The following is a 25,408-nucleotide window of genomic DNA, read 5'->3' as shown; positions in this document are numbered from 1 at the left end:
GTTGCCTCAGCAAAGTAACTTAAAGCATCGGTGTGTGTTTGCCAGCTCCATGTGTGTTTTCATTTGCGGGAGTGCGAGCCAGCTGTCAGACAGGCTGTGTGTGTCAGTCAGAGCAGAGCCAGCAGCGTGGAGTGGAGCAGACCAGGAGAACCTGGGGTTGGAGAGAGGCCATTTTGCTGGGTGTCTGGCTGGGGCAGAGTTGACAGGAAGCGAGGAGGGAGAGATGGAGAGGAGAGGTGGGGGAAGTGGATGGCGGATTTAGGTGTGCTGTGCGAGAGATTAGTAGATGGGAGGGAAAAAAAGTGTGTTTATTTGGGATGTGTGAGGCAAAGGAGTAACGGCTATGAGGGAATATTCAGGGTGTTTGAAGCATATTTTTAGTGCGTTGGTGAAATAGCTTAAGGGGAGGTCGTTTGTTTGTTTGGTATGGTGAGGTATGCAGACAATTACTCTGTTAGGGGTAGAATGTCACATCTGTCTGTCCCTTTCTGGATGCAATTTGAGTCCGTCCTCACAGAGCAAGAAAGAAGAGAAGGAGCGAGCAACTGAAAGATTCAAAGAGACGGTGAGAAAAAGAGTGAGAGCAGAGTAAGAAAAAGAAGGTAGGAGGGAAAGCGAACAAGAGAAAGAGGGAGCAAGAGGGTTTAAAGAAAGAAGAAGAGGTGAGCGAGAGAGAGGGTCTAAACTAAGTTCTCACATTCACCAACCCCAGCACACTCACTCACACAAGGCCAGCCTCCTGCCGGTGACAATGCATCCCCAGTGCCCACAACAATCTGGCCCTGTGCTAACAATCACCCGCAACAATCTGGCCCTGTGCTAACAATCACCCGCAACAATCTGGCCCTGTGCTAACAATCACCCGCAACAATCTGGCCCTGTGCTAACAATCACCCGCAACAATCTGGCCCTGTGCTAACAATCACCCGCAACAATCTGGCCCTGTGCTAACACTCACCCACAAAACCAACCCACAACTGCTGCTTACAAATCTGGCCTAGCAGACCATACTACATCCACACACACACAAAAAATGTTGCAATGCACTGACAGGCAGACATCCACACACACACACAACCTTCCTGCATGCAAAATGTGACTAAATGGTGCTGTGTTTGTGTGTGTCAGGGTTTCCGCTAGCCGGTAATAGCTGGCTTTTGGCCATAGAAAATAGAAAAGCCAATAAATAAAATTGGAGCAGGCCAATTGTCCGGGAGAAGAAGAAGAAAATCCCTGTTGCGAAATAAATGTTTAGCCTGTTCATTGATGGAAATACATTTGACTGGTCATGCTTATCAGTCTATAGGTTAATTTGCATATGCGAGTATGTACCGTATATTCGTTATGTATCTTATCACATGCGTACAACAAACAGAGCCTTTGAGCGGACAGTCTGTCAGACACCGCAAGAGCTGCTCCTGCTGCATCTCAAAAGGCAACGGAAGGCAGGTTTCATCAGCGCGTCACACACCACTTTGAAATGAGTTGGAGGCATTATGCATTTTGAAAACATACTTCATTGTTTGAAACCTGAATGTTTTAATACATATTATGAGGCATGTTTTACCTTGCTTCAAAGTAGCCTATTAGATCTCCTCTCTTTCAAAATGTCTTTCTATTTGAATCTCTGTTGCATGAAACCGCTAGCATGTGCGGTGGCCTTTTTGACAATGGTGGTTTCCCGCTAATTGCATTATGGAACGAACATTTGAGCGTGGCCTGCTGCCTTGTGCACATTGCTGCACTTATAATGTGAAGAAATAATCGTGTATCAACATTTTAAGCTAAATGTTCTGATCTGTTGCACGAGACACATTGCTTTTTAAAGTTTCTTTGTAATGTAGCCTAGGGCTTCTGGTTGTATGAATTTGGGATCTATTGTCCCACAACTGTCCCAGAGTCTGTCTGGAATAGGATATTTATTTCTCGACAAGCTGACCAATAGAATAGGTTAACCTTTCTACTATGGGGGATAGTAGATTTACATAGGCTATTGCAGTGGTCTCCAACCTTTTCTACCTTTCAAATACGCACCTTCTCCTCTCCCCTGCAACTCTTCCCCGGGTCCTTAGTGTACAAGAGAAAGTATTGCACTGTTTTCTGTCAATATATCCTGGTAAAATAATGGTTAATAAAGAACTCTAAGGGGGTCTCTATAAAATCTGTGATTTCTCCACTCCCCAAATTCTGTTAAATATTTTCCCAAATTATGTGTTCTGTTTAATTTTTCCTGGTTTTAGATTTGTTTTAGTTTTCACTTGCAAAATAACAATAGTTCAGTAGAGAAACAATGAATTTGGATGTTCTGAATCCATGTCAATGCTAAAATCACATCTGAAATATTTTTTCTAGGTCTGGAAGAAACTAACAAATGTAGATTTTTTTGGTGTAATTCCCCATTAATTGCACATCTGGCCCTTTTAATTGTGCATCTGGCCCTTTAATTGTGCATGTAGCGAGTGAGGAATGTGCCATCTAATGTGCCGGTCTAGCGATGGTTCTGTACCGCTGCTGCTCATTTCATGGCCAAGTTTGCAAATAATAAATACAAATGATATACTTATTCATGATATACTTCTGCCAGGTAAGCCTACTTTACTGTTAACATTTCACTGAGAAGGCTTTGGGGAAATGATTTCTATCAACCCACAAGATGGTTAGTGTTATGTATGGTACGACGTGCTGTACGTCGTACTGTACGTTGTTATGGTTTACGACAGTGTGCTGCGTTACGGATGAATGGGTTGTCAGAATGCGTGGCACATGTCATTAAACGACAGAGTGATGTTCAATGTGAAACTGTGCAGATGTCCGTTCTTTTACAACTAGGCTAGATATAACATTGGCGACGAAGATGGCTGAATTCAGTTTACCACCGCCAGCACCATTCCTCGCCGTGCCTGGCGAACCTCCAGTCCCGTGGAATAACTGGCTTGATAGTTTTAACACTTATTTAGAAGCTATGGACTTTTCTACAATCTCCGACAAGCGGAGGACAGCACTGCTCCGTCACTGCCTTGGTACAGAGGGACAGAGGATTTTCAGAGCGCTTGGATCGGCTCCTACATTCACTGCTGCAGTCAGCCTCTTACGGAACCACTTCGCCGGAAAGAGCGAGTGCTCCTCCGACGCTACCGGCTACGGAAGAGACACCAACGGCCGGGTGAGTCCATTCAAAGCTACGTGGCTAATCTGAGGGATTTGGCTAGCTCTTGTAACTACGGGACACTTCAGGACGAGATCATCAGGGATCAGTTGATAGAGGGGACGTTATGTGAAAAGACAAGGGAGAAACTGCTTTTGGAATCGGATAATTTACAACTAGATGGAGCTATTAAAATAGCACTCCAGGTTGAAGCGGCGTTGGAATGCTCTTCTATGCTAACAGACAGCTCTGCAGCATACACTCGGCCCCCAGCCATTCTCACACAGCAGCTTCAGCCCGAGCAGGCGCACTACAACGATCACGCGCTGCGCACGCCCTCCCAGCGTCGATAGCTGCATGGACACAGACACCGACATGCCCGTGCAGCAGGCACACAGACAAACAAACAGAACTAGCTGTGGCAACTGTTGGGCTAGCTCTCACAATTCAAGGGCTTCAAACTGCCCAGCCCGTGGGAAAATATGCAAGAACTGTTCAAAATACAATCACTTTGCGAAAGTGTGTCGTTCTGCCCCTGCTACTAGCTCCACCCAGAACAGGCCCTTCGTTTCATCTCACTCTCAACATGAACACACGGAAATCCGAACCGTCTCCACCAACCATGTGTCATTCAGGACATGCACTGTGCAGCTGGGTGAGGTGGGTTTGCCTTTGCTGCTGGATACTGGCGCTGCGGTGTCGTTGCTCAACCTTGCCACTTACTACAAGTTTTTCAGTCACCTACCACTCCAACAGCCCTCCACTGCCCTGTGTGGGTACGGTAGATCTAAGATAGACATTGTAGGCACCCTCCAGGTCCCAGTACACTACGGCACCAAACATCTGCCATCATTCACATTTCATGTTGCAAAGCGGGGTGCCAACCTCCTGGGCCTCGACCTCTTCACAGGCTTGGGATTCACACTGAGAGATGACAGTGGGTCAGCTATCTACCAGGTTACCTGCACATGGCAACAGAACTGGCCGACTCTGTTTGATGGACTGGGCTGCCTCACAGCCTTTACTCACAGGCCCCTAGTGAATCCGAAGTGACCCCAGTCATGCAGCCCCTGCGGCGCATTCCCCTTTGCACTGCGTGATGATGTCACAAAAGATCTCCAGTCACAGTTGGATGCAGGCATCATTGAGCCAGTCAACGCTGCCCCTGGATTTCAAACTTGGTCATTGCAACCAAAAAGTCCGGTGGAATCCGGACCTGTGTGAATCTCCGTGCTGTGAACAAGGCCGTTGTCCCGGATAAGTACCCCTTGCCTACAGCTGAGGAGCTGACCGCACAATTCCATGGCTCCACGATCTTCACGAAGCTTGACCTTCGTCAGGGTTATCTTCAGGTACCCCTCCATGCAGCTAGCAGAGACCTCACGGCCTTTGTCACACACGCTGGCGTGTTCAGATATACACGCATGCCTTTTGGACTTAGCTCCGCCCCCAGCTGCTTCCAGAAGGTGATGAGCACCATCCTCGCTGGAATACCTGGGGTGGCGGTCTATCTGGATGACATCGTGGTCCACGGCCCTGACCTCCACATCCATGATTATCGACTCCACAGAGTATTCAGTGCTCTACTGCGGAACAACCTGACCCTGAACGGTGGAAAGTGCACCTTTGCAGCTCCAGCCGCCGAGTTTGTGGGCTTCCGCCTGTCGGCCAAAGGCATTGCCCCACTCATGTCGAACATTGAAGCCGTCCACCGGATCCCGGAACCCGACCTCAGCCTCTCAGGTGGCCTCATTCTTGGGCATGACAGCTTACTACCTCCGGTTTCTGCCCCACTACTCTCAGACCACAGCGCCCCTTCGCCAGCTCCTCAAGAAGGATGAGCCATGGGCCTGGACGGCAGCCTGCTCAGACGCGGTCCGCTCACTGAAGAGCCAGCTCACCACAGCCCCAGTCTTGGCTCACTTTGATCCCGTCTGCCACACCATTGTCACATGTGACGCCTCAGCTGGAGCACTAGGAGCTGTCCTCTCACAGCTGCAGAATGGCATTGAGAGGCCCGTCGCCTTCGCCTCAAGGGGCCCTGAGCCCCACAGAACAACGGTACTCTGTGGGCGAACGAGAAGCACTGGCCTGTGTCTGGGCGTGCGAAAGGTGGCACCTCTACCTATATGGCCGTCTGTTCACACTCCGAACCGACCACCAGTCCCTCACAACGCTACTGTCAGCATCAGGAACTGGCCACAAGCCACTTCGGCTGCACAGATGGGCCGACCGCCTCAGACAGTATGACTATCAGCTGAAGTTCACTCCGGGAGGGATAACGTGGTGGCAGACCTCCTCTCACGCTCCTTTGACGCTCCTACTCCAACCGTCTTGCCAGACGACAACGAAACAGAGCTTGTACAAATGCTCTACGCTCCTCTTCAGTCAGTCGTCTCACTGGAGGAGCTGAAGCAAGCATCGGAACAGGATCCCACACTGTCTACCCTGCGCACCTACATACGCACTGGATGGCCAGCACATGTGCCGGAAGAGCTGGCGACTTTCGCCAGAGTGAAGCTACCGAACTTTCTTGCTGGGAAGAAGTCTGTGTCTCTCGAGGGTTTTGCACTGTGGTCCCGAGTGGCCCTGCGTGCGCGTGTTCTATCCATGGCGCACGAGGGTCACTTGGGCATAGTCAAGGTCAAACAGCGATGTCGAGACCTTGTGTGGTGGCCAGGCATCGACCACGACATTGAAGCCCTGGTCAGGGATTGTGCTGCATGCCTCCTCAGTGGGAAAACAGGACAGTCCGCCCCACCCCCTGCAGCCTCTCGCATGGCCGTCCCACCCCTGGGAGCACATCCAACTGGACATCTGTGGCGAGATCCATGGACACGCAGTCCCTCACCATCAGCGCTTCCCTGGTGGTGGTGTATGACCTCCACTCTAAGTGGCCAGAAGTGGTTCCTGTCGGAACTGTCACAGCACAGGCCATCGTGGACATCCTAGACAGCCTGTTCACAAGGTGGGGCCTACCCCTCACCCCTTACCACGGACAATGGGCTCCAGCTAACCTCTGCCGAGTTCTCCTCATATCTCAGCAACAAGGGAATCAAACACATCCGCACGGCCTACTACAACCCACAAGCTAACGGAGGGGGTGGAACGCTTCAACCAAACGCTGAAGAACGGCATCAGAGCGCACCTGGTCCAGGGGTGCACGTTCCAAACTGCTTTGAATCAAACGCTAATGCACTACAGAGCAAGCAAACACACAACAACACAGGTCTCCCGGCATCCCTCATGCTAGGTCGTGAGATGGAACTGCCACTGGACAGACTCAGAACACAGAGAGTAGCAGAACCGGCGACTAGGCGCACCCAAGAACAGCAGGCAGTGACCAGGCACCAAAGAGCAATGAAACAGCGTTTTGACAAGGCACACAGGGTGAAGAAGTCGATCATTCAAGTGTCAGACTGGGTCCGAGCCCGACGGCCTCAGCGGTGCAACAAATGGCCTCATTCTGGTCGGACCCCTTGCAGGTCAGTCGACAACTGGGGCCCGCCACATTCATGATGAGCAATGGATCACGCTGGCACGCCAGCCGCCTCAGAAAAGTCCCTGCCCCTCAAGGAACACGAAGGCACACAAAACAGACATGCAGGCCAGAGACGCCACCGGATGGACCTCCTCCACCACTACCACCTGAGCCCCAGCCTCTGTGGGTTCCCCAAGGGCCAGAGCCACAAGCGGTGACGGTGGAAGAAAGGCCTATGCGGGCACGAACTCGCCCTGCTTATCTGGGGGACTACTTAACCTCTTTTCATTCTTAGGCTCCGTTAGGTGTCTTAGTCAACCTCCAGGTTAATGGACTGAACTGGCTAGTTTGGAGAGTCCATCCGTTTAAGGGTTAATGTTTATTTCTTACAGGTATCACTCTAGGTTCTTGCCCTATGGACATTTTATATATGGTACCAGTCCCTGGTTTTGGAAAGGGGGGGGAAATGTTATGTATGGTACGACGTGCTGTACGTCGTACTGTACGTTGTTATGGTTTACGACAGTGTGCTGCGTTACGGATGAATGGGTTGTCAGAATGCGTGGCACATGTCATTAAACGACAGAGTGATGTTCAATGTGAAACTGTGCAGATGTCCGTTCTTTTACAACTAGGCTAGATATAACAGTTAGGCCTATCACATCAACTGGCTACAGACGGAGTGATAGACAAACGCGCGTACCACACAGACAGACGGGGGAGAAATTGCTGGAAATTATTTGGCAGATATTGTTAGATTTGGCTTTTTTAAGCCAATCGTGTCTAACCAGGGGTGGCATGATGTCAAGTAGCGTTGAATAGATAGTAGCTGGGAGCTTGCGGTGTCTGATACTTCTGAGATTTGTTTGACAGTTTGCGGTGGAAATTGCATGTAGGCTACTTTCAGAATTGTTTGTTGAGCTACTCATAGCTGGGGCTGCCCAGTAGCTCACGATCGACCTGATTCTAGTCAGGGCAGTCGGTTAAGTGTCTCCTCTACACAGTACTCGTGTCCAGCCCAGGTCCTAAGTACTGCGGTAATAACATTGTGGCTAGACAGACAGAGATACATTATACAGCAGATGCTACCTGTCCATTTAAGAGTGAAGAGGTGGATGCAGAGGGAAAGAATAGTCTGATGGAGTTGTTTTTATAGAAGTCTTGAGAAACAATGGCTGGTCCATGAGTTTTAGTTGTAGGGAGTTTGTGTGTTTATCTATCTCCATTGTGGTTTGGGTAATGATGGTGAGTCATTGGGAAAACAAGCACAAACACAGCGGTATCCTCATGTTGCTCTTTACATCTGTCTCTGTGTATGAGGATTTGTCTCTCTGTGTTTGTTACGCTTGGCCTAATCACAATCGAATCAAACTCCTCGCTTTCTTTCTTTCTCTCTTTCTTTCTTCAGGGTGGTGAAGGAAGAGATCTCAGATGAAAGTGCCAAGCTCCCCTGCTTCAACGGACGAGTGGTGTCCTGGGTAAGAACAGAGTTGGGAGAGGTAGACTGTACACCAGTATCCTGGACCAGTAAAAGACCCAGCAGGAGAAGGGGAGACTGGGGGGGGGTACTTCCTGAATCGCTTTAAATTATTTTTCCAGGACTGAATTGTAAAAGTCAGGTTCCCAAGTCGAAACAATACTACTGAAATGGACCTAGCAGCTCAAATATATAACCTTTGAACCAGAGCCAGAGATGTAGCCTACAGACTCTGGCAAACTCATTCTGGAATTAAACGGGCGCCATGTTGGCGTCAAAAGTTCCAAACCATTACATTATCTTCTAAGAATGCCAATTAGAATGTTATTGTCATGGAACGCTTGGTGCCAACATGGCAGACATTTCTTTAACGACCTCTGTAGCTAGGGCCCTGCTTTTACTAGTAGAGCGTTTACAAAAACCCACTATCATAAACACCTTGGTCTGGGAACGTAACACTGACAGAAACAAAGGATTTCTTACATCCTCAAATTTCCCCGCTTATGATTACCTTACCCTACCCTAGAGAACATTATTACCTTGAGTCCTCCAGACAAAACATTGTGACTTGTCCAGGATAAGGGGGGTTGGGAGGAATGCATCTGCTAAGTGCATAAGAAGGAGGACAAGAAACAAGGGAGAGGGATTTGGACAAACAGAGGAGACCATAGGGACGGATACATGATAGGATGATGGAGTGCTCTATGGTCAAACAGCCATTAGAGGAGAGAGAGAGCGAGGGAGGAAAGTTTAAAGAAAGGGGGGCAAAGTGTTCTGTCACTTGGGGCAGGGATATTCAATCAAAACCGCAAACCGGTTCTCAAGGTTAAGTTCAAGACAGAACTTTATCCACAAAGCTCAAACACATTTGAGTGCATGTAGTTTGTTCAATGTTAAGTCCCTCTTCATACAACAACAGAAATGTATAGAAACCCAGAATCTGTGGTTTCTATACAGACTGGTGTGTGTATAGGTGTATGCTAGGTCTGTAGGGAATAGAATGCCAGTGGTTGTTTCCTTTTGCCTTGCAGCCATCCATGGAGGAGTGTGTGTGTCTGTGATGTTTGTGTGTGTGCGTCCGTTTTCATTCTCTAAAGCACTCTGGGTATGTAATGGAGGGAGACGGGCTAAGTGTTGGGTTAGCATTTCAGTTGGCCCCTGAGATTTTCCTCAAAGGAGTAAAGATGTGTTTGTGTCAAAGTAATTGACATCTCTTACCCCCATTTTTTCCCCTCCCTCCCTCCCTTTCTTTTAACCCCATATTTATTTTCTCTCCCCCTCTTCAACCTATTTCCCCCCCCGTCTCTCGTATGCTCTCCTCTGCTTCTTACTTAATTATTTTGCCCTCATCCTCCTTTTTTATCCTCCATCCTCACTATCATCCCTTTTCAACTCCTTTCCCCCCACTTCCTCCCCTACTTCCCACGCCTGTCCCACCCCTCTCTGTCCCTCCATCCATCTCTGCTCTATTCTCCTCAGTTGGTATCATCAGACACCCCAGCAGCAGCAGCAGAGCTGGTATCACCAGTCCTTCCTCCACCCCCAGCAGAAGTCCGGCCCCTGCCCTCACCCCCTCCTCCTCCCCTCCCACCCCCCACCTGTCGAGAGGACCGGGGGCATCGGTGACTCCAGACCCCCATCGTTCCAGTACTTACACACACGCATGCACACACACACACACACACACACACACACACACACACACACACACACACACACACACCCTTTCCCACAATCACAGTATCCTAGTCTCACTCTGCTGTATCTTTCACACTGTATCTAGTGTATTCTGTTCACTCCAGCCATCATGTTACCTACTGTTAAATACAACAGCCCATTTCAAGATGATCTTAGCCTGTGCCGCCCATTGACTCTAAGCACCTGTCTAGAAGATCATAATACACAGCAAACCTGGGTTCAAATAGTGTTTAAAATCATTAGCTGCACTAGATTGAGTATGCCTGACACAATGGGACCAATGGAATGGTCAAACTCGCCCATCTACCACTCAAGGCAGACTAAAGTAATCGCTCAAAGTGATTGAAAATTCAGATTTGAGTATACACTTTTCATATTAATGAGGTATGCTTGTTTTTGTGAGGAATCTTATCTCAGTGAAATGTCAATGGAGCACTGAGCATACCGCAAGCATTTTATTTTCAAAGCATTTTATATTTAATTCAGCTCGTGTTAATTTAGCTTTTTGCGACCAGCTGAAACAACTTTGCAGACGACCACCACAAAATGTAAAGTCCTCAAAAGTCGCTGCGAGAAAGCGGCGCTTCTGTCAACAGAGCTCGGTGTGTATTATCGGGTATATTAGGTTACGAAATCTGACTTTTTGGATATCATTTTTATGATGTGTTAGAGAAAGACCCCACTGAACGATTCAGAACATTAAAGAATCATATTTGTCTTGGTAAAATGTATTTTATAACATATTGAAGTTACATTTCATCACCAAAGTGCGTTTCACCCGCCCTGGGCAGAGTGGGTGGATACCCTACACATTATATGGTAGCTATCTGTCCTCAGGTTGGAATATGATCTGTCTTGTAGCCTATTTGAGTACAGGTTATATGTGCTGCTATTTGTGGTTTATTAGATAATGTATGTCACAGAGCCGACATACAATACCATCTCGCATTCACCCATAGAATTAGAATGAGTAGAATGGACCAAATAATGAGAATTCTATGTTTTCCCCACTTTTCCCCTCTCCTCTCCCTATCCAGTCCCAATGCAGCAGGCAGTGTGGAGAACCTGGATGACCAGTCAGAAACAGAGTCTGTGGTGTCCTTTAGGAGAGAGAGACCCAGACACAGGGAGGCCATGGAGCAACGTGGTGAGCACTACACAGCACACACTCTGTCACATGATGGAACAGCACTGGGTTGTGTTCAGTAGGGCACACGTAGGAAAAAATGGAAAATGACAATGATCGGTTCTAATTGGCCAATGTCAGGCTTCCCGTTTTCAAAATGTTTTCTCCCATTTCGTACCTACCAATCACAACCCTTGTTCTAGTGGGTAAAAGCAATTGACATTGACAACCTGACTAAACATGAGTCATAGTAAAGCCTCTCTTTCTCTCGCCCTCTCTCCTCTCCCCTCACGCTGTCTCTCTCTGTGGTGCCTCAGGGCCGAGGATGAATGGCCAGAGCGGCATGGAGCAACACCTAGCGGGCTATGAGAGCGCTACCACTGTGATGAGCAGCGAGCTGGACACCACCAGTTTCTGTGACTCTGAGGAGGACGACACCATGAGCCGATTCAGCGGCTCCACGGAGCAGAGCACGGCGTCCAGGCTGCTCAAACGCCACCGCAGACGCAGGAAACAGCGCCCCCCGAGGCTAGAAAGGGTATAGTTTTCTTTATTTTTTTACTTTAAACATCGCAAGTCAGAAATGGGCCATTCTGCGTTGGAATGTATTGTATTTTTACTGTGTTTTTCCCATGTCTTGTCCCAGGCATCGTCGTTCAGCAGTGTGACAGACTCCACCATGTCTCTGAACATCATCACCGTCACACTCAACATGGGTCAGTAACGTTACACTGTTCCCTTCTAATGTCTCTCCATCGTCTGTTTTTACCTCTCCCATCTGTTTTTCTGACCTTCTCTTTGACTGTCATGCTTTTTCACGGTATTTTATACCTCAAACCTACCGTCTACCTAACCAGTACTCTGCCCGTCCATCATTTATTTATTTATTTTTCTTCTGGAAATGGCCTACAAATCCTAGCCTGGTGAAACCAGCCTGATCTTGCAATGGCTCACATTCTGTGAAGTGAAACGCAAGTGCAGCGACCAGGCTATAGAAATCCACCCCTCACACATTTCTGCCCTATTGACCTCCCTATGGGCCGTGGTGAAAAGTAGTGCACCATTTAGGGAATAGGGTGCCTTTTGGGACAAAGCTCAATCTCATCACCTCTTCCTCTCCTTTGCCCCCCTGTAGAGAAGTATAACTTCCTGGGTATCAGCATCGTGGGGCAGAGCAACGAGAGGGGAGATGGGGGCATCTACATCGGCTCCATCATGAAGGGAGGGGCGGTGGCCGCAGACGGACGCATCGAACCCGGGGACATGCTCCTACAGGTGCGGGCTGACTGGGTGACTACAGGATGTCACTAGATAGCCATGCTACAACTGGTGATTACGTGAGCCATTTGTTCTTGACTTAGGATTCAACCATTCATGTTTACTGACTCTGTCTTTCTCTTCAAGGTGAACGACATCAACTTTGAGAACATGAGCAACGATGACGCGGTACGCGTACTGAGGGAGATTGTACACAAACCGGGGTCAGTGGCTAACATAAATACATTCACGTTGACATTCCCAACCAGTTGTCTTTGTGTGAAATGTCTGGTCAGTTGACATGTGGTGACGATTGTGGTGATGATGACCTGTCTTGCTCTCTCTCTCAGACCCATCATCCTGACAGTGGCCAAGTGCTGGGACCCGTCACCTCAGGGCTACTTCACCCTCCCTCGCAGTGAGTAGTAGGCTGCACGCCTCGTCTCTACCATAGAGATAGTTGGAAGACTGAGTAGTTAACTTGTACAGATACTCTATGGTCTTTATATAGTGATGCCATCAATACATTATCCTCAGAAATGCTAAATAAATTATGTTTCAGATGGAATAAATTAGATATTTTGTCGTCCCCCCCCTCTCTTTGTAGATGAGCCGATCCGGCCAATAGACCCAGCAGTGTGGGTGAACCACTCGGTGGCCCTGACGGGGGCTTACCCCCCCTACACCGCCAGCTCCGCTCTCAGCACAATCACCTCTTCCTCCGTCACTGAGACAGAACGTGAGTACCCCACTCTTTCTCTTTTTATCTCTCTTTCGTCTCTATTTTAGCATTCTCTCTTTTCAACTTTGTCTACTCTCACGCTCTGTTCAATTCCTCCATTCACTCTTTCCCTCTCTCCCTGTCTCTCTCTCTCTCCCTGTCTCTCTCTCTCTCTCTCTCTCCCTGTCTCTCTCTCTCTCCCTGTCTCTCGCTCTCTCCCTGTCTCTCTCTCTCCCTGTCTCGCTCTCTCCCTGTCTCGCTCTCTTCCTGTCTCGCTCTCTCCCTGTCTCGCTCTCTCCCTGTCTCGCTCTCTCCCTGTCGCTCGCTCGCTCTCTGTCTCTCGCTCTCTCCCTGTCTCGCTCTCTCCCTGTCTCGCTCTCTCCCTGTCTCGCTCTCTCCCTGTCTCGCTCTCTCCCTGTCTCGCTCTCTCCCTGTCTCGCTCTCTCCCTGTCTCGCTCTCTCCCTGTCTCGCTCTCTCCCTGTCTCGCTCTCTCCCTGTCTCTCCTCTCTCCCTGTCTCTGCTCTCTCTCTCTGTCTCGCTCTCTCTCTCCTGTCTCTCGCTCTCTCTCCCTGTCTCGCTCTCTCTCTCTCTCTGCTCTCGCTCTCTCTCTCTCCCCTGTCTCTCGCTCTCTCTCTCTCTCTCCCTGTCTCTCGCTCTCTCTCTCTCTCTCCCTGTCTCTCGCTCTCTCTCTCTCTCTCCCTGTCTCTCGCTCTCTCTCTCTCTCTCCCTGTCTCTCGCTCTCTCTCTCTCCCTGTCTCTCGCTCTCTCTCTCTCTCCCTGTCTCTCGCTCTCTCTCTCTCTCCCTGTCTCTCGCTCTCTCTCTCTCTCCCTGTCTCTCGCTCTCTCTCTCTCTCTCCCTGTCTCTCGCTCTCTCTCTCTCTCCCTGTCTCTCGCTCTCTCTCTCTCTCTCCCTGTCTCTGCTCTCTCTCTCTCTCCCTGTCTCTCTCTCTCTCTCTCTCTCCCTGTCTCTCGCTCTCTCTCTCTCCCTGTCTCTCGCTCTCTCTCTCTCCCTGTCTCTCTCTCTCTCTCTCTCTCTGTCTCCTGTCTCTCGCTCTCTCTCTGTCTCTCTCGTCTCTCTCTCTCTCTCTCTCTCTCTCTCTCTCTCTCTCTCTCTCTCTCGCTCTCTCTCTCTCTCTCCCTGTCTCTCGCTCTCTCTCCCTGTCTCTCGCTCTCTCTGTCTCTCTCCCTGTCTCTCGCTCTCTCTGTCTCTCTCCCTGTCTCTCGCTCTCTCTGTCTCTCTCTCCCTCTCTCGCTCTCTCTCTCTCTCTCTCGGTCTCTCGCTCTCTCTCTCTCTCCCTGTCTCTCGCTCTCTCTCGCTCTCTTCTCTCTCCCTGTCTCCTCGCTCTCTCGCTCTCTCTCTCTCCCTGTCTCTCGCTCTCTCTCTCTCTCCCCTGTCTCTCGCTCCCTGCTCTCTCTCCTGTCTCTCTCTCTCTCTCCCTGTCTCTCGCTCTCTCTCTCCTCTCCTGTCTCTCGCTCTCTCTCTCTCCCTGTCTCTCGCTCTCTCTCTCTCCCTGTCTCTCTCTCTCTCTCTCTCCCTGTCTCTCGCTCTCTCTCTCTCTCTCTCCCTGTCTCTCTCTCTCTCTCTCTCCCTGTCTCTCTCTCTCTCTCTTGCTCTCTCTCGCTCTCTCCCTGTCTCTCGCTCTCTCTCTCTCTCTCCCTGTCTCTCGCTCAATTAAATTAATTTCAATTCAATAGACTTTATTGACATGGCAAGTAAAATTACTTATATTGTCAAAGTATAGATATAACAAAAATGGTGGGACCAACAGCAATAATAATTTTGGTTAGTGAACTGAGCCTCAGAACCAGCTGGCTGAGGGGACTCTTCTCTTGTTTCATCTATTGACATAGTAGAGCTGTGTGATGGAATGTTTTGGGGTCACTTGTTTTTAGATGGTTGTAAAATGTGGCTATTTTTTCTATTCGAATAAGGAGGGGGTATTGGCCAAATTCTGCTCTATATGCGTTATTTTGAGTTTTTCTTTGCACTTGCAATACAGTCTTGCAAAACTCTGCATGCAGTATTTCGATTGGATGTTTGTCCCATTTGGTAAATTCAGTATTAGAGAGCGGAACCCATACTTCGCTGCCATATAGAGCAATTGGTTCTATAACTGATTGGACAGTTTTGAGCCAGATTCTAATTGGAATTTCGATTTTAATATTCCTTTTAATGGCATAGAATGCTCTTCTTGCTTTGTCTCTCAGCTCATTCATAGCCATGTGAAAGCTACTTGTGTTGCTGATATTTAGTCCTAGATACGTGTACTTTTTGGTATGTTCTAATAGAACTGTGTCCAAATAGAAATCATCCTCTCGCTCTCCCGAGTGGCGCAGTGGTCTAAGGCACTGCATCGCAGTGCTAGCTGTGCCACTAGAGGTCCTGGTTCGAATCCAGGCTCTGTCGTAGCCGGCCGCGACCGGGAGACCCATGGGGCGGCGCACAATTGGCCCAGCGTCGTCCAGGGTAGGGGAGGGAATGGCCGGCAGGGATGTAGCTCAGTTGGTAGAGCATGGCGTTTGCATGCCAGGGTTGTGGGTTCGATTCCCACGGGGGGCCAGTATGAAAAAATTAAAAATTAAAATAATGTATGCACTCACTAACTGTAAGTCGCTCTGGATAAGAGCGTCTGCTAAATGACGTAAATGTAAATTTCCGGACCTTTTTTTGGAATATCATTATATTCTTTCTTTTTTTATTAATGATACTGCAGAGAATTTTCCCCAAGTTGCTGTTAACGCAAATTCCTCTGTAATTATTTGGGTCAAATTTGTCTCCATTTTTATAAATTGGTGTGATCAATCCTTGGTTCCAAATATCGGGGGAAATACCTGCAGTTAGGATATTGTTGAAGAGTTTGAGTATAGCCAATTAGAATTTGTGTTCTGTATATTTGATCATTTCATTTAAAATACCATCAGCACCACAGGCCTTTTTGGGTTGGAGAGTGCAAAGTTTTTCCAATAATTCTTGTTCTGTAATTGGGGTATCCACAGGATTATGATAGTCTTTGACTGCTGATTCAAGGATTTGTAATTTTTCTTGTATATCTTGTTGTTCTGGGCTCTTTGTTATATTGCTGTAGAGGTTTGCAAAGTGATTTCTCCACATATCCCCATTTTGGATAGCCAATTCCTCATTATGAGGTTTGTTTAATTTATTCCAATTCTCCCAGAAGTGGTTTGATTCTATGGATTCCTCAATCACATCCAGCTGATTTCTAATGTGCTGTTCTTTTTTTGTTCTTAGGGTGTGTTTGTATTGCTTCAGTGTTTCCCCATATTGAAGGCGTATATTTTTGTTGTCTGGGTCTCTGTGTTTTTGATTAGATATATTTCTCAATTACTTTCTTAGATTTTTGCAATCATTATCAAACCATTTTTCATTATCTATTATTTTTGGTTTGCTCTTATGTTTCTTAAGATTAGCCAAGGAGGCTAATTTGTCAAATATAACGTTTATGCCGGGGCGGCAGGTAGCTTAGTGGTTAAGAGCGTTGTGCCAGTAACCGAAAGGTCGCTGGTTCTAATCCCTGAGCCGACTAGGTGAAAAATCTGTCGATGTGCCCTTAAGCAAGGCACTTAACCCTAATTGCTCATGTAAGTCGCTCTGGATAAGAGCGTCTGCTAAAATGACAAAACAAAAAAATAAAAATGTTCCAAACGGCCAAATTTACACCTTCATTGCTGTAGGAGAATGTTAAGGCTAAAAAGTTGTCCAGGAGAGATTGTATTTTTTGGCTACTAATTGCTTTTTGTTAGATTTCTGTACTGTTTGCACTCCATCTATAGGTCTGTTTAGTACCATGTGATTTATTGGGCCGTGATGCTTCATGGTTGGGTTCTGCTCTTCTCAGATACACTGTGATTTTACTGTGGTCTGAGAGAGGTGTTAGTGGGCTGACTGTGAAGGCTCTGAGAGACTCTGGGTTGAGGTCGGTGATGAAGTAGTCTACAGTACTCCTGCCAAGGGATGAGCTGTAGGTGTACCTACCAAAATAGTCCCTTCTTAGCCTACCATTGACTATGTACAGACCCAGTGTTCGACAGAGCTTCAGGAGCTGTACTCCATTTTTGTTTTTCACTTTGTCATAGTTGTTTCTGGGGGGGTATGTGGGGAGGGAAAGGTTGTTGCTTCCTGGTAGGTGTTTGTCCCCATGACTGTTAAGAGTGTCTAGTTATTCTGCTGTTCTAGCATTCAGGTCTCCACAGACCAGCACATTGCCTTGGGCCTGAAAGTGACTAATCTCCCCCTCTAGAACGGAGAAACTCTCTTCATTGAAGTAGGGTGACTCTGAGGGGGGAATGTACAGTGAGGGGAAAAAAGTATTTGATCCCCTGCTGATTTTGTACGTTTGCCCACTGACAAAGAAATGATCAGTCTATAATTTTAATGGTAGGTTTATTTGAACAGTGAGAGACAGAATAACAACAAAAAAATCCAGAAAAACGCATGTCAACAATGTTGTAAATTGATTAGCATTTTAATGAGGGAAATAAGTATTTGACCCCCTCTCAATCAGAAAGATTTCTGGCTCCCAGGTGTCTTTTATACAGGTAACGAGCTGAGATTAGGAGCACACTCTTAAAGGGAGTGCTCCTAATCTCAGCTTGTTACCTGTATAAAAGACACCTGTCCACAGAAGCAATCAATCAATCAGATTCCAAACTCTCCACCATGGCCAACACCAAAGAGATCTCCAAGGATATCAGGGACAAGATTGTAGACCTAAAAAGGCTGGAATGGGCTACAAGATCACTGCCAAGTAGATTGGAGAGAAGGTGACAACAGTTGGTGCGATTATTCACAAATGGAAGATAACACAAAATAACTGTCAATCTCCCTCGGCCTGGGGCTCCATGCAAGATCTCACCTCGTGGAGTTACAATGATCATGAGAACAGTGAGGAATCAGCCCAGAACTACACGGGAGGATCTTGTCAATGATCTCAAGGCAGCTGGGACCATAGTCACCAAGAAAACAATTTGTAATACACTACGCCGTGAAGGACTGAAATCCTGCAGCGCCCGCAAGGTCCCCCTGCTCAAGAAAGCACATATACAGGGCCGTCTGAAGTTTGCCAATGAACATCTGAATGATTCAGAGGAGAACTGGGTGAAAGTGTTGTGGTCAGATGAGACCAAAATCGAGCTCTTTGGCATGAACTCAACTCGCCGTGTTTGGAGGAGGAGGAATGCTGCCTATGACCCCAAGAACACCATCCCCACCGTCAAACATGGAGGTGGAAACATTATGCTTTGGGGGTGTTTTTCTGCTAAGGGGACAGGACAACTTCACCGCATCAAAGGGACGATGGACGGGGCCATGTACCGTCAAATCTTGGGTGAGAACCTCCTTCCCTCAGCCAGGGCATTGAAAATGGGTCGTGGATGGGTATTCCAGCATGACAATGACCCAAAACACACGGCCAAGGCAACAAAGGAGTGGCTCAAGAAGAAGCACATTAAGGTCCTGGAGTGGCCTAGCCAGTCTCCAGACCTTAATCCCATAGAAAATCTGTGGAGGGAGCTAAAGGTTTGAGTTGCCAAATGTCAGCCTCGAAACCTTAATGACTTGGAGAAGATCTGCAAAGAGGAGTGGAACAAAATCCCTCCTGAGATGTGTGCAAACCTGGTGGCCAACTGCATGAAACGTCTGACCTCTTTGATTGCTAACAAGGGTTTTGCCACCAAGTACTAAGTCAGGTTTTGCAGAGGGGTCAAATACTTATTTCCCTCATTAAAATGCAAATTAATTTAGAACATTTTTGACATGTGTTTTTCTGGATTTTTTTGTTGTTATTCTGTCTCTCACTGTTCAAATAAACCTACCATTAAAATTATAGACTGATAATTTCTTTGTCAGTGGGCAAATGTACAAAATCAGCAGGGGATCAAATACCTTTTTCCCTCACTGTATGTGGCACAGAGGAATATGTTTTTATCTGTTAACTTAGCCTCCTTGTTGATTTTTAGCCAGATAAAGAATTCTCCTGTTTTGATCAATTTGATTGAATTAGTTAGTTCAGATTTATACCATATTAGCATTTCCCCAAGTCTCTGCCCTGTGTGATTCCTTTTAATTTGGTGGATGGTACGATTATCTCCCTATAACCTAGTGGACAGCCAGTGGAAACATCACCTCTGCACCATGTTTCCTGTAGTACTACAATATCAACATCATCCATTTATTTAAGGAAGCCTGGGTTTCTGCTCTTTAGCCCAAAAGCAGAGGACTTCAATCCTTGTAAATTCCAACATGCAACGTAAAAAGACTTCATAACTGTTAGGCCTCGTCTGGGTGGGTCTGAAGCTGGGCTGGGGTGGTCTGTGCTGTGCTGGATGTGGTGGGCATTGAGGTTGGTGGTGCTGTGGCCGTGGCTGTGGGGTCCAGGGTGCTGATCCGGGGTGTGATCTGGGGGGGAGGCATGCAGCCGGCAGGGCTGGGGAGACCTGGCTGGTTGAGGTGGGATCCTCTGCTGTGTGAGGGCAGGTCATAGAGTGGTGATCTAGCTGCTCCTGCAGCCTGTCCTCTGTTCTCTTTCTCTCCTGCAGCTCCTCTCTTAGTGTGGTCAGCTCGTTATTACTGCTCTGCCTGTCTTTTTGGAGCTCTCTCACCTCCTTTGTTAGATCAGCCAGCTCTCTCTTGAGTCCGTCTCTCTCTTGCTGAACTTCTTTCAGCTGTGTTGCAAGGCTGCTGTCCTGCTCTGTCCGCACCTTGGTTAGGAGCTCCTCTAAGGTGTGGATGTCTGGTTGCTGTTTGCTCACACTCTCCCTGAGCAGGACCACCTCCCCCTCCAGTTTGGTGAACTGATCCCTCATGGCAGCCATGGTGGTGAGGAGGCCCTGAGGCTGCTCTGCACTGAGGGGGTCGCTCTCCTCCTGTGGCGTGTCCTCCACTATGGTGGGAAGAGAGGTGCTGGATGTGCCTTTTTGGGTGGGGATAGTGAGGGTGGTGCTGGTGGAGTTTGTCTTGTGGGAGGGCATGTCACTGGTGGTGTCCTTCTCTCTCTGCTCTCTCCTTAATGGTCTGAAAGTCTGTTTCAAACAGCCTAAGGTTACCTTGCACCATGACAGTCCCAGTCTTGTAGAGGTTGATTGTTATCATGGTGCTGTCAGGGTCGTCTGTCTCTTTGACTTTCAGCTTCCACCCATTACAGATTCCCTCTTTCTTTACGGATGGGTATTGAGAGCAGACTGCTGAGCGCCATGCATTTGGCTGGTCAGTGAGAAAGATGAGATTACTCACATCACCGTTTTTGTAGAGGTCTATGAAAAGGGTTTCTGGCCTCCCCTTTAGTAGATTCTGTTTAAAAGCTTTCCTCGTTGTGTCATTTTTGGCCTCTGGGGGGTAGAGAATGGACTCAGCGCTGAGGGGGAGTGGGGACATGGTGCCTGTGGGCTCTGCTACTGCTACTGCTACTGATCTGTTCTGCTGCACCGTTGCCATGGCAACCACTTTTGTTTGTCTGTTGCTAGCTAGCTCCTGTTTAGCTCAAAAACCAGCAAAAATAATGAAACATCTTCACACACAAAAACAGAAGATATGTTTAAAGTTAGAGTCCGTGCTTCTTTTTGATTTACTCACTCAGTTTGGTTGTTTGTTGTAGTTGTATTAACTCCCCTTGCTAGGTTTGTTCTAGCTCCATTTTCTGGCTGGCTGGCTTGTTAGCCTGCTGGCTAGGTTTTTGTTGTGTAGCTAGGTAGTGAGAGTCAAAACTTCTTAATTTGAGGCGCAAAGTTACTTTTTTTTCCTATTCTGATTTAATAGACTTCTTGTCTTGAATTCTTTTTAGATTTGAGTGTTTATCTCATTCTAAAAACAAAAAAACTGAAATAAATCAGGAGCTCATGTTGAGCATGACTTCTCTCTCTCTCTCTCCCTCTCTCTCTGTGTGTCTCTCTCTCTCTGTGTCTCTGTCTCTCTCTCTCTCCAGGTTTTGATGACTTCAACCTGTCCCTCCACTCTGACATGGCGTCGGTGGCTAAGGCCATGGCGTCCCCAGAGTCTGGCCTGGAGGTCAGAGACAGGATGTGGCTCAAGATCACCATCCCCAACGCCTTCCTGGGTGAGAGAGCGTGAACACTGAGGGCCATAGTGACGCTGTGGATGGAAAAGGGGATTGAACTGATAAAGCAAATCTCTCCTGTTTTTCTCCTCTCTTTTCTCGTCCCTGTGTGTGTCCCTGTGTGTGTGTCCCTGTGTGTGTGTGTCCCTGTGTGTGTGTGTGTGTCCCTGTGTGTGTGTGTGTGTCCGTGTGTCCCTGTGTGTCCGTGTGTCCCTGTGTGTCCGTGTGTCCCTGTGTGTCCGTGTGTGTGTGTCCCTGTGTGTGTGTCCCTGTGTGTGTGTCCCTGTGTGTGTGTGTGTGTGTGTGTGTCCCTGTGTGTGTGTGTGTCCCTGTGTGTGTGTGTGTCCCTGTGTGTGTCCCTGTCTGTGTGTGTGTGTGTGTGTGTTGTGTGTGTGTGTGTGTGTGTGTGTGTGTGTGTGTGTGTCCCCCTGTCTGTGTGTGTGTGTGTGTGTGTGTGTGTCCCTGTCTGTGTGTCTGTGTGTGTGTGTGTGTCCCTGTCTGTGTGTGTGTGTGTGTGTGTCCCTGTCTGTGTGTGTGTCCCTGTCTGTGTGTGTGTGTGTGTGTGTGTGTGTTTGTGTGTCTCTGTGTGTGTCTGTGTCCCTGTGTGTGTGTGTCCCTGTGTTCCTGTGTGTGTGTCCCTGTGTCTGTCTGTCTGTCCAGGTTCTGACGTGGTGGAGTGGCTTTACCACCACATCGAGGGCTTCCAGGACCGCCGTGAGGCCCGGAAGTACGCCAGTAACCTGCTGAAGGCCGGCTTCATCCGCCACACGGTCAACAAGATCACTTTCTCAGAACAGTGCTACTACATCTTCGGTGACTTCAGCGACTGCGAGAACTGTGAGGACTAATGGGGGGACTTTTGCTGAATACCTTTTTGTACAGAAAAACCTGAATAGTTTTGATTGCTTGGATTTTAATTTGAAAAACGAATTTGTGGAAAGGTTGATGCTTATACACTCCCCTCCATATGAAATATTTGATTTCAAATCCAAAATGCTGGAGTATAGAGCCAAATAAAAAAAAATTGCTTCGCTGTGCAAATACATTCGGTGAGCGTGTACCGTATCTACTCAATAGAAGTACCTACAGTTAGAGCTTATTCAAACCCTTTGGCTAAACGGGTTCTTTAACTAGTTTAACTTGACCTCTCTCCTTTTCTCTACTCTCTTCTTCCTCCCCCTCTCCCCCACCCCCTCTTTCCCCCCAGACATGGCCAACCTGTCTCTGAACGACAACGACGGCTCCAGTGGGGCCTCTGATCAAGACACCCTGGCCCCCCTGCCCCTCCCGGGGGTCACGCCCTGGCCCCTGCTACACTCCTTCCCCACCTTCCAGTACCCCCACCCCCACCCCTACTCCAGTCAGCCCCCACCCTACCACGAACTGTCCAGCTACAGCTTCGCCCCAGGCAGCACGGGCACAGCTAGCCAGCACAGCGAAGGTAAGCCCAAGGGTGGGAGGGAGGGAGAGAGCGAGCGAGGGAGGGATGTAGGGAAAGCAGGTCGGGGAGGGTGTCACATTGGTGGCTAATTTCCAAATTGTGACTGCATTACGGAATCAAACTAAATAAATAACCATATATGTATGAAAGCTGGCAGTTTTAAGCTGTTTGAACCTGTTCTAAACTCTCCTGACCCGTTCTAACCAGTTCCAACCTGTGTTTGTCCCCCTAGGGAGTCGGAGCAGTGGGTCTACAAAGAGCGAGGGTGGCGAGAGGAGGCGGGGAAGTAAGGGAGGTCCTGGCAGCACGGTTGGGGGAGGAGGAGGAGAGAAGTCCCCCTCTGGAGGGGAAGGGGAGGGCTCGGGCAGCGGCAGCGAATCGGAATACTCTGTCCGCAGCAGCCTGAGGCGGGGCCACGGCTCGGCCACGCCCAGTGAACACAGCCACACATCCCAGCGCTCGCATCATCACCGCATGCCCCCCCACATGTCGCCCTACCCGCCTGGGATGCCCATGCCCTACAACCCTATGATGGTGATGATGGTGCCCCAACACCCACACATGGGACACCCAAACATGGGACACCCCCACCAGCACCACCCCTCGGTCCCCATGCACCCAGGCATGGGCCCCTCCGCTGTCCCTGGAGGACCACCCGGGGCCCCCCCAACCCGTGACCTGGGCTCTGTGCCCCCTGAGCTGACCGCCTCGCGCCAGTCCTTCCACCTAGCAATGGGCAACCCCAGCGAGTTCTTTGTGGATGTCATGTAGTCTGATGACGTGTGTGTGCGTGCGAGGTGAGTGACCATTCGTGTGAGGTCTAGGAATATTCCACTTTTTGAATGACTGACTGTTCTAGTCTGGTGGTAATTAACTTGTGGTCTGATTAGGCCATAGTAGATTGGTGTCGCTCATTTCTAGTCTGGTAAGAACAGGGTTCAACAGTCAGTCAGAGGAATTTTGGCACAGTATCGTAAAATAAATGAAATGCTTAACATCTGGTTTCCCTCTTAAATATACTGGCATATTTTCAAGTCTGGTTGTTTTTCCCCCAAACCGTTTAGCTGGACAGACCTACAATCAAGAGTTCAGATCTAGGAGCAGCAACTCCCCCACAACGTTCAACATATCTTATGACTCCAAAACATGTTGCTGGATTCCATATCAGAAAAGCAACTCCTCTCGTTTGATTTCAAACGTGTGTGCGTGTGTATTGGTTTAGTTCTGCCTCTCACACACCATCTAAAGCTGTTGTGTGTTTTCTAACTGATTTACCTTTTAGCATTGTGTTTGTTTTTCCTACCTGGGACTGACTGACTGGCTGGTTGTAAGGAACAGTAGTGGTCTTTCATTGAATTGACCGAAGTAACAAATGAACGGGCCAAATGAAGAGCTGTCGTCGCCAAGTGTACTGAGAGGACTAGAACAGTAGAGGGCGCCACATGCTCTTATTTTCTATTGGGAGGAAGACGTCTGAAAAGGTGAAATTGATCATGTTTCCGTTGATTTGTGAACATGGTGAGACGTCAAGTAAAGTATCCCATTTTGTATGAATTTGTGTGCCAACTAGTTTTTTTAAATTGTATTTTATTTTCCATGAACTTGCCTTTTGTATACATCTATAATAACTCCCAAGTAAATGGAATAGTTCCGAAAAGTCAATGCTTATGTGAAGATATAGGCCAACTTCTGTCTAGCATTCAGAGGATAGATACCTCAAATGACAAGAATGGGTACCATGTATTGTAACACTGTCTAGGATTATGTGGTATAGGAAATGGTACTAGGGGAGGAAGGAGAGGGCATGCCAAAAACGGTACTTTTGGGATTGAATCATGAGTTTTCTCTCTTTAAATAACGGTGATCCCACTCTCTTCTTGCCTCATATTTTGTATGTTACTGACGCACGTAAGCATCCATTTTGTACGAGTGAATATATAGAAGATGGTAATCTCGGTTAACCCAGAACCAAAATCTTGAGTAACGCAGATATCTATCCACGAGAGATTATGATGAGGATGTATTACCTAACCATAATGGTGCTAAATGAAGGCAATAGTTTCAAAGTATAGCAGTGTCACCTTGGTGTCATTTTTGTTTGATTTCATTATTGTCACTTTTGTTTCTGTATTTGAGAATAAATTTGTAATAGACTGAAATTCAAAGACATTTGTTTTTTCTCTTTATCTTGTGAACGTAAATGGAATTTAGAGATTAATTATTAACACAAACTTCCCTGCACAGTAGATGGCGCTATGTCATTCATTTTCTTTGAAGAAGTTATATTTTGTTGACGCCTCCCACTTCCAAAAAAGGAAATCAGACTTCCATGTTTCTCGTGCTGCAGAATTCTGTTGTTGACAGGTGGAGATGGAGTGCAACTGCGGCCTGAATTGGGGGCGTTCCTGCATCTGCAAGAACCTCTTTATACTTCTATTGGGCCACATGCAGGAATGCCCTGAATTGTGGGCTGCTGTCTTAAGCATTTGACTGATAGTCAAAATCCCTAAATTGAAATTGTACTGAAGAAAAATAATTATTTAATTGACATTATTCAGGCCTTGGGTCTTAGTCTGACAACATTCAAGACTGCTTCGAAAATGACAAACCGACATACATCGCCGGTTTTATCATGGATTTAACGACTGCTGTCATCCATCGACGCTAACCAAGCCACAGCAAACTACCATTAGCTTGGCTTTTTCTAGTGGTTTCCCAGTTGTAAAGTTATAAAGGCTAGCTATAGCTTCAGAACCAGAACATTATTGCATGTTGAGTTCTTCGATTACATATATTTAAAAAAATAAAGCAATTTAATTATTTTAAAACTTTTTACCTCATTTCTCTCCCCAATTTCGTGATAGCCAATTTGGTAGTTATAGTCTTGTCCCATCGCTGCAACTCCCGTACGGACTCTGGAGAGGCGAAGGTCGAGAGCCATGTGTCCTCCAAAACACGACCCCGCTTCTTGACAAAATACTTGAACCTTGAT

At 47.7% G+C, this 25,408-nt stretch overlaps 1 protein-coding gene across 1 annotated transcript in view; it reads left to right on the top strand.

Moving 5' to 3' along the window:
* dvl2 (dishevelled segment polarity protein 2) overlaps nucleotides 1-24,597 on the top strand; it is a 35,428-nt gene extending 10,831 nt beyond the window's left edge. Inside the window, 15 exon segments of the mRNA XM_041867764.2 lie at nucleotides 8,035-8,104; nucleotides 9,583-9,695; nucleotides 9,697-9,750; nucleotides 10,839-10,948; nucleotides 11,245-11,465; nucleotides 11,574-11,643; nucleotides 12,063-12,202; nucleotides 12,332-12,408; nucleotides 12,535-12,602; nucleotides 12,792-12,923; nucleotides 20,844-20,975; nucleotides 21,636-21,812; nucleotides 22,183-22,416; nucleotides 22,649-23,213; nucleotides 23,481-24,597. Of these exon segments, the coding sequence (XP_041723698.2) occupies nucleotides 8,035-8,104; nucleotides 9,583-9,695; nucleotides 9,697-9,750; nucleotides 10,839-10,948; nucleotides 11,245-11,465; nucleotides 11,574-11,643; nucleotides 12,063-12,202; nucleotides 12,332-12,408; nucleotides 12,535-12,602; nucleotides 12,792-12,923; nucleotides 20,844-20,975; nucleotides 21,636-21,812; nucleotides 22,183-22,416; nucleotides 22,649-23,187 (2,137 nt within the window). The 3' untranslated portion in view covers nucleotides 23,188-23,213; nucleotides 23,481-24,597.
* The last annotated feature ends 811 nt before the right edge of the window (nucleotides 24,598-25,408 follow it).

Source organism: Coregonus clupeaformis, chromosome 39, assembly GCF_020615455.1.
Source record: "Coregonus clupeaformis isolate EN_2021a chromosome 39, ASM2061545v1, whole genome shotgun sequence".
NCBI lineage: Eukaryota > Metazoa > Chordata > Actinopteri > Salmoniformes > Salmonidae > Coregonus > Coregonus clupeaformis.
This window is presented reverse-complemented; position numbering and strand designations above follow the sequence as displayed.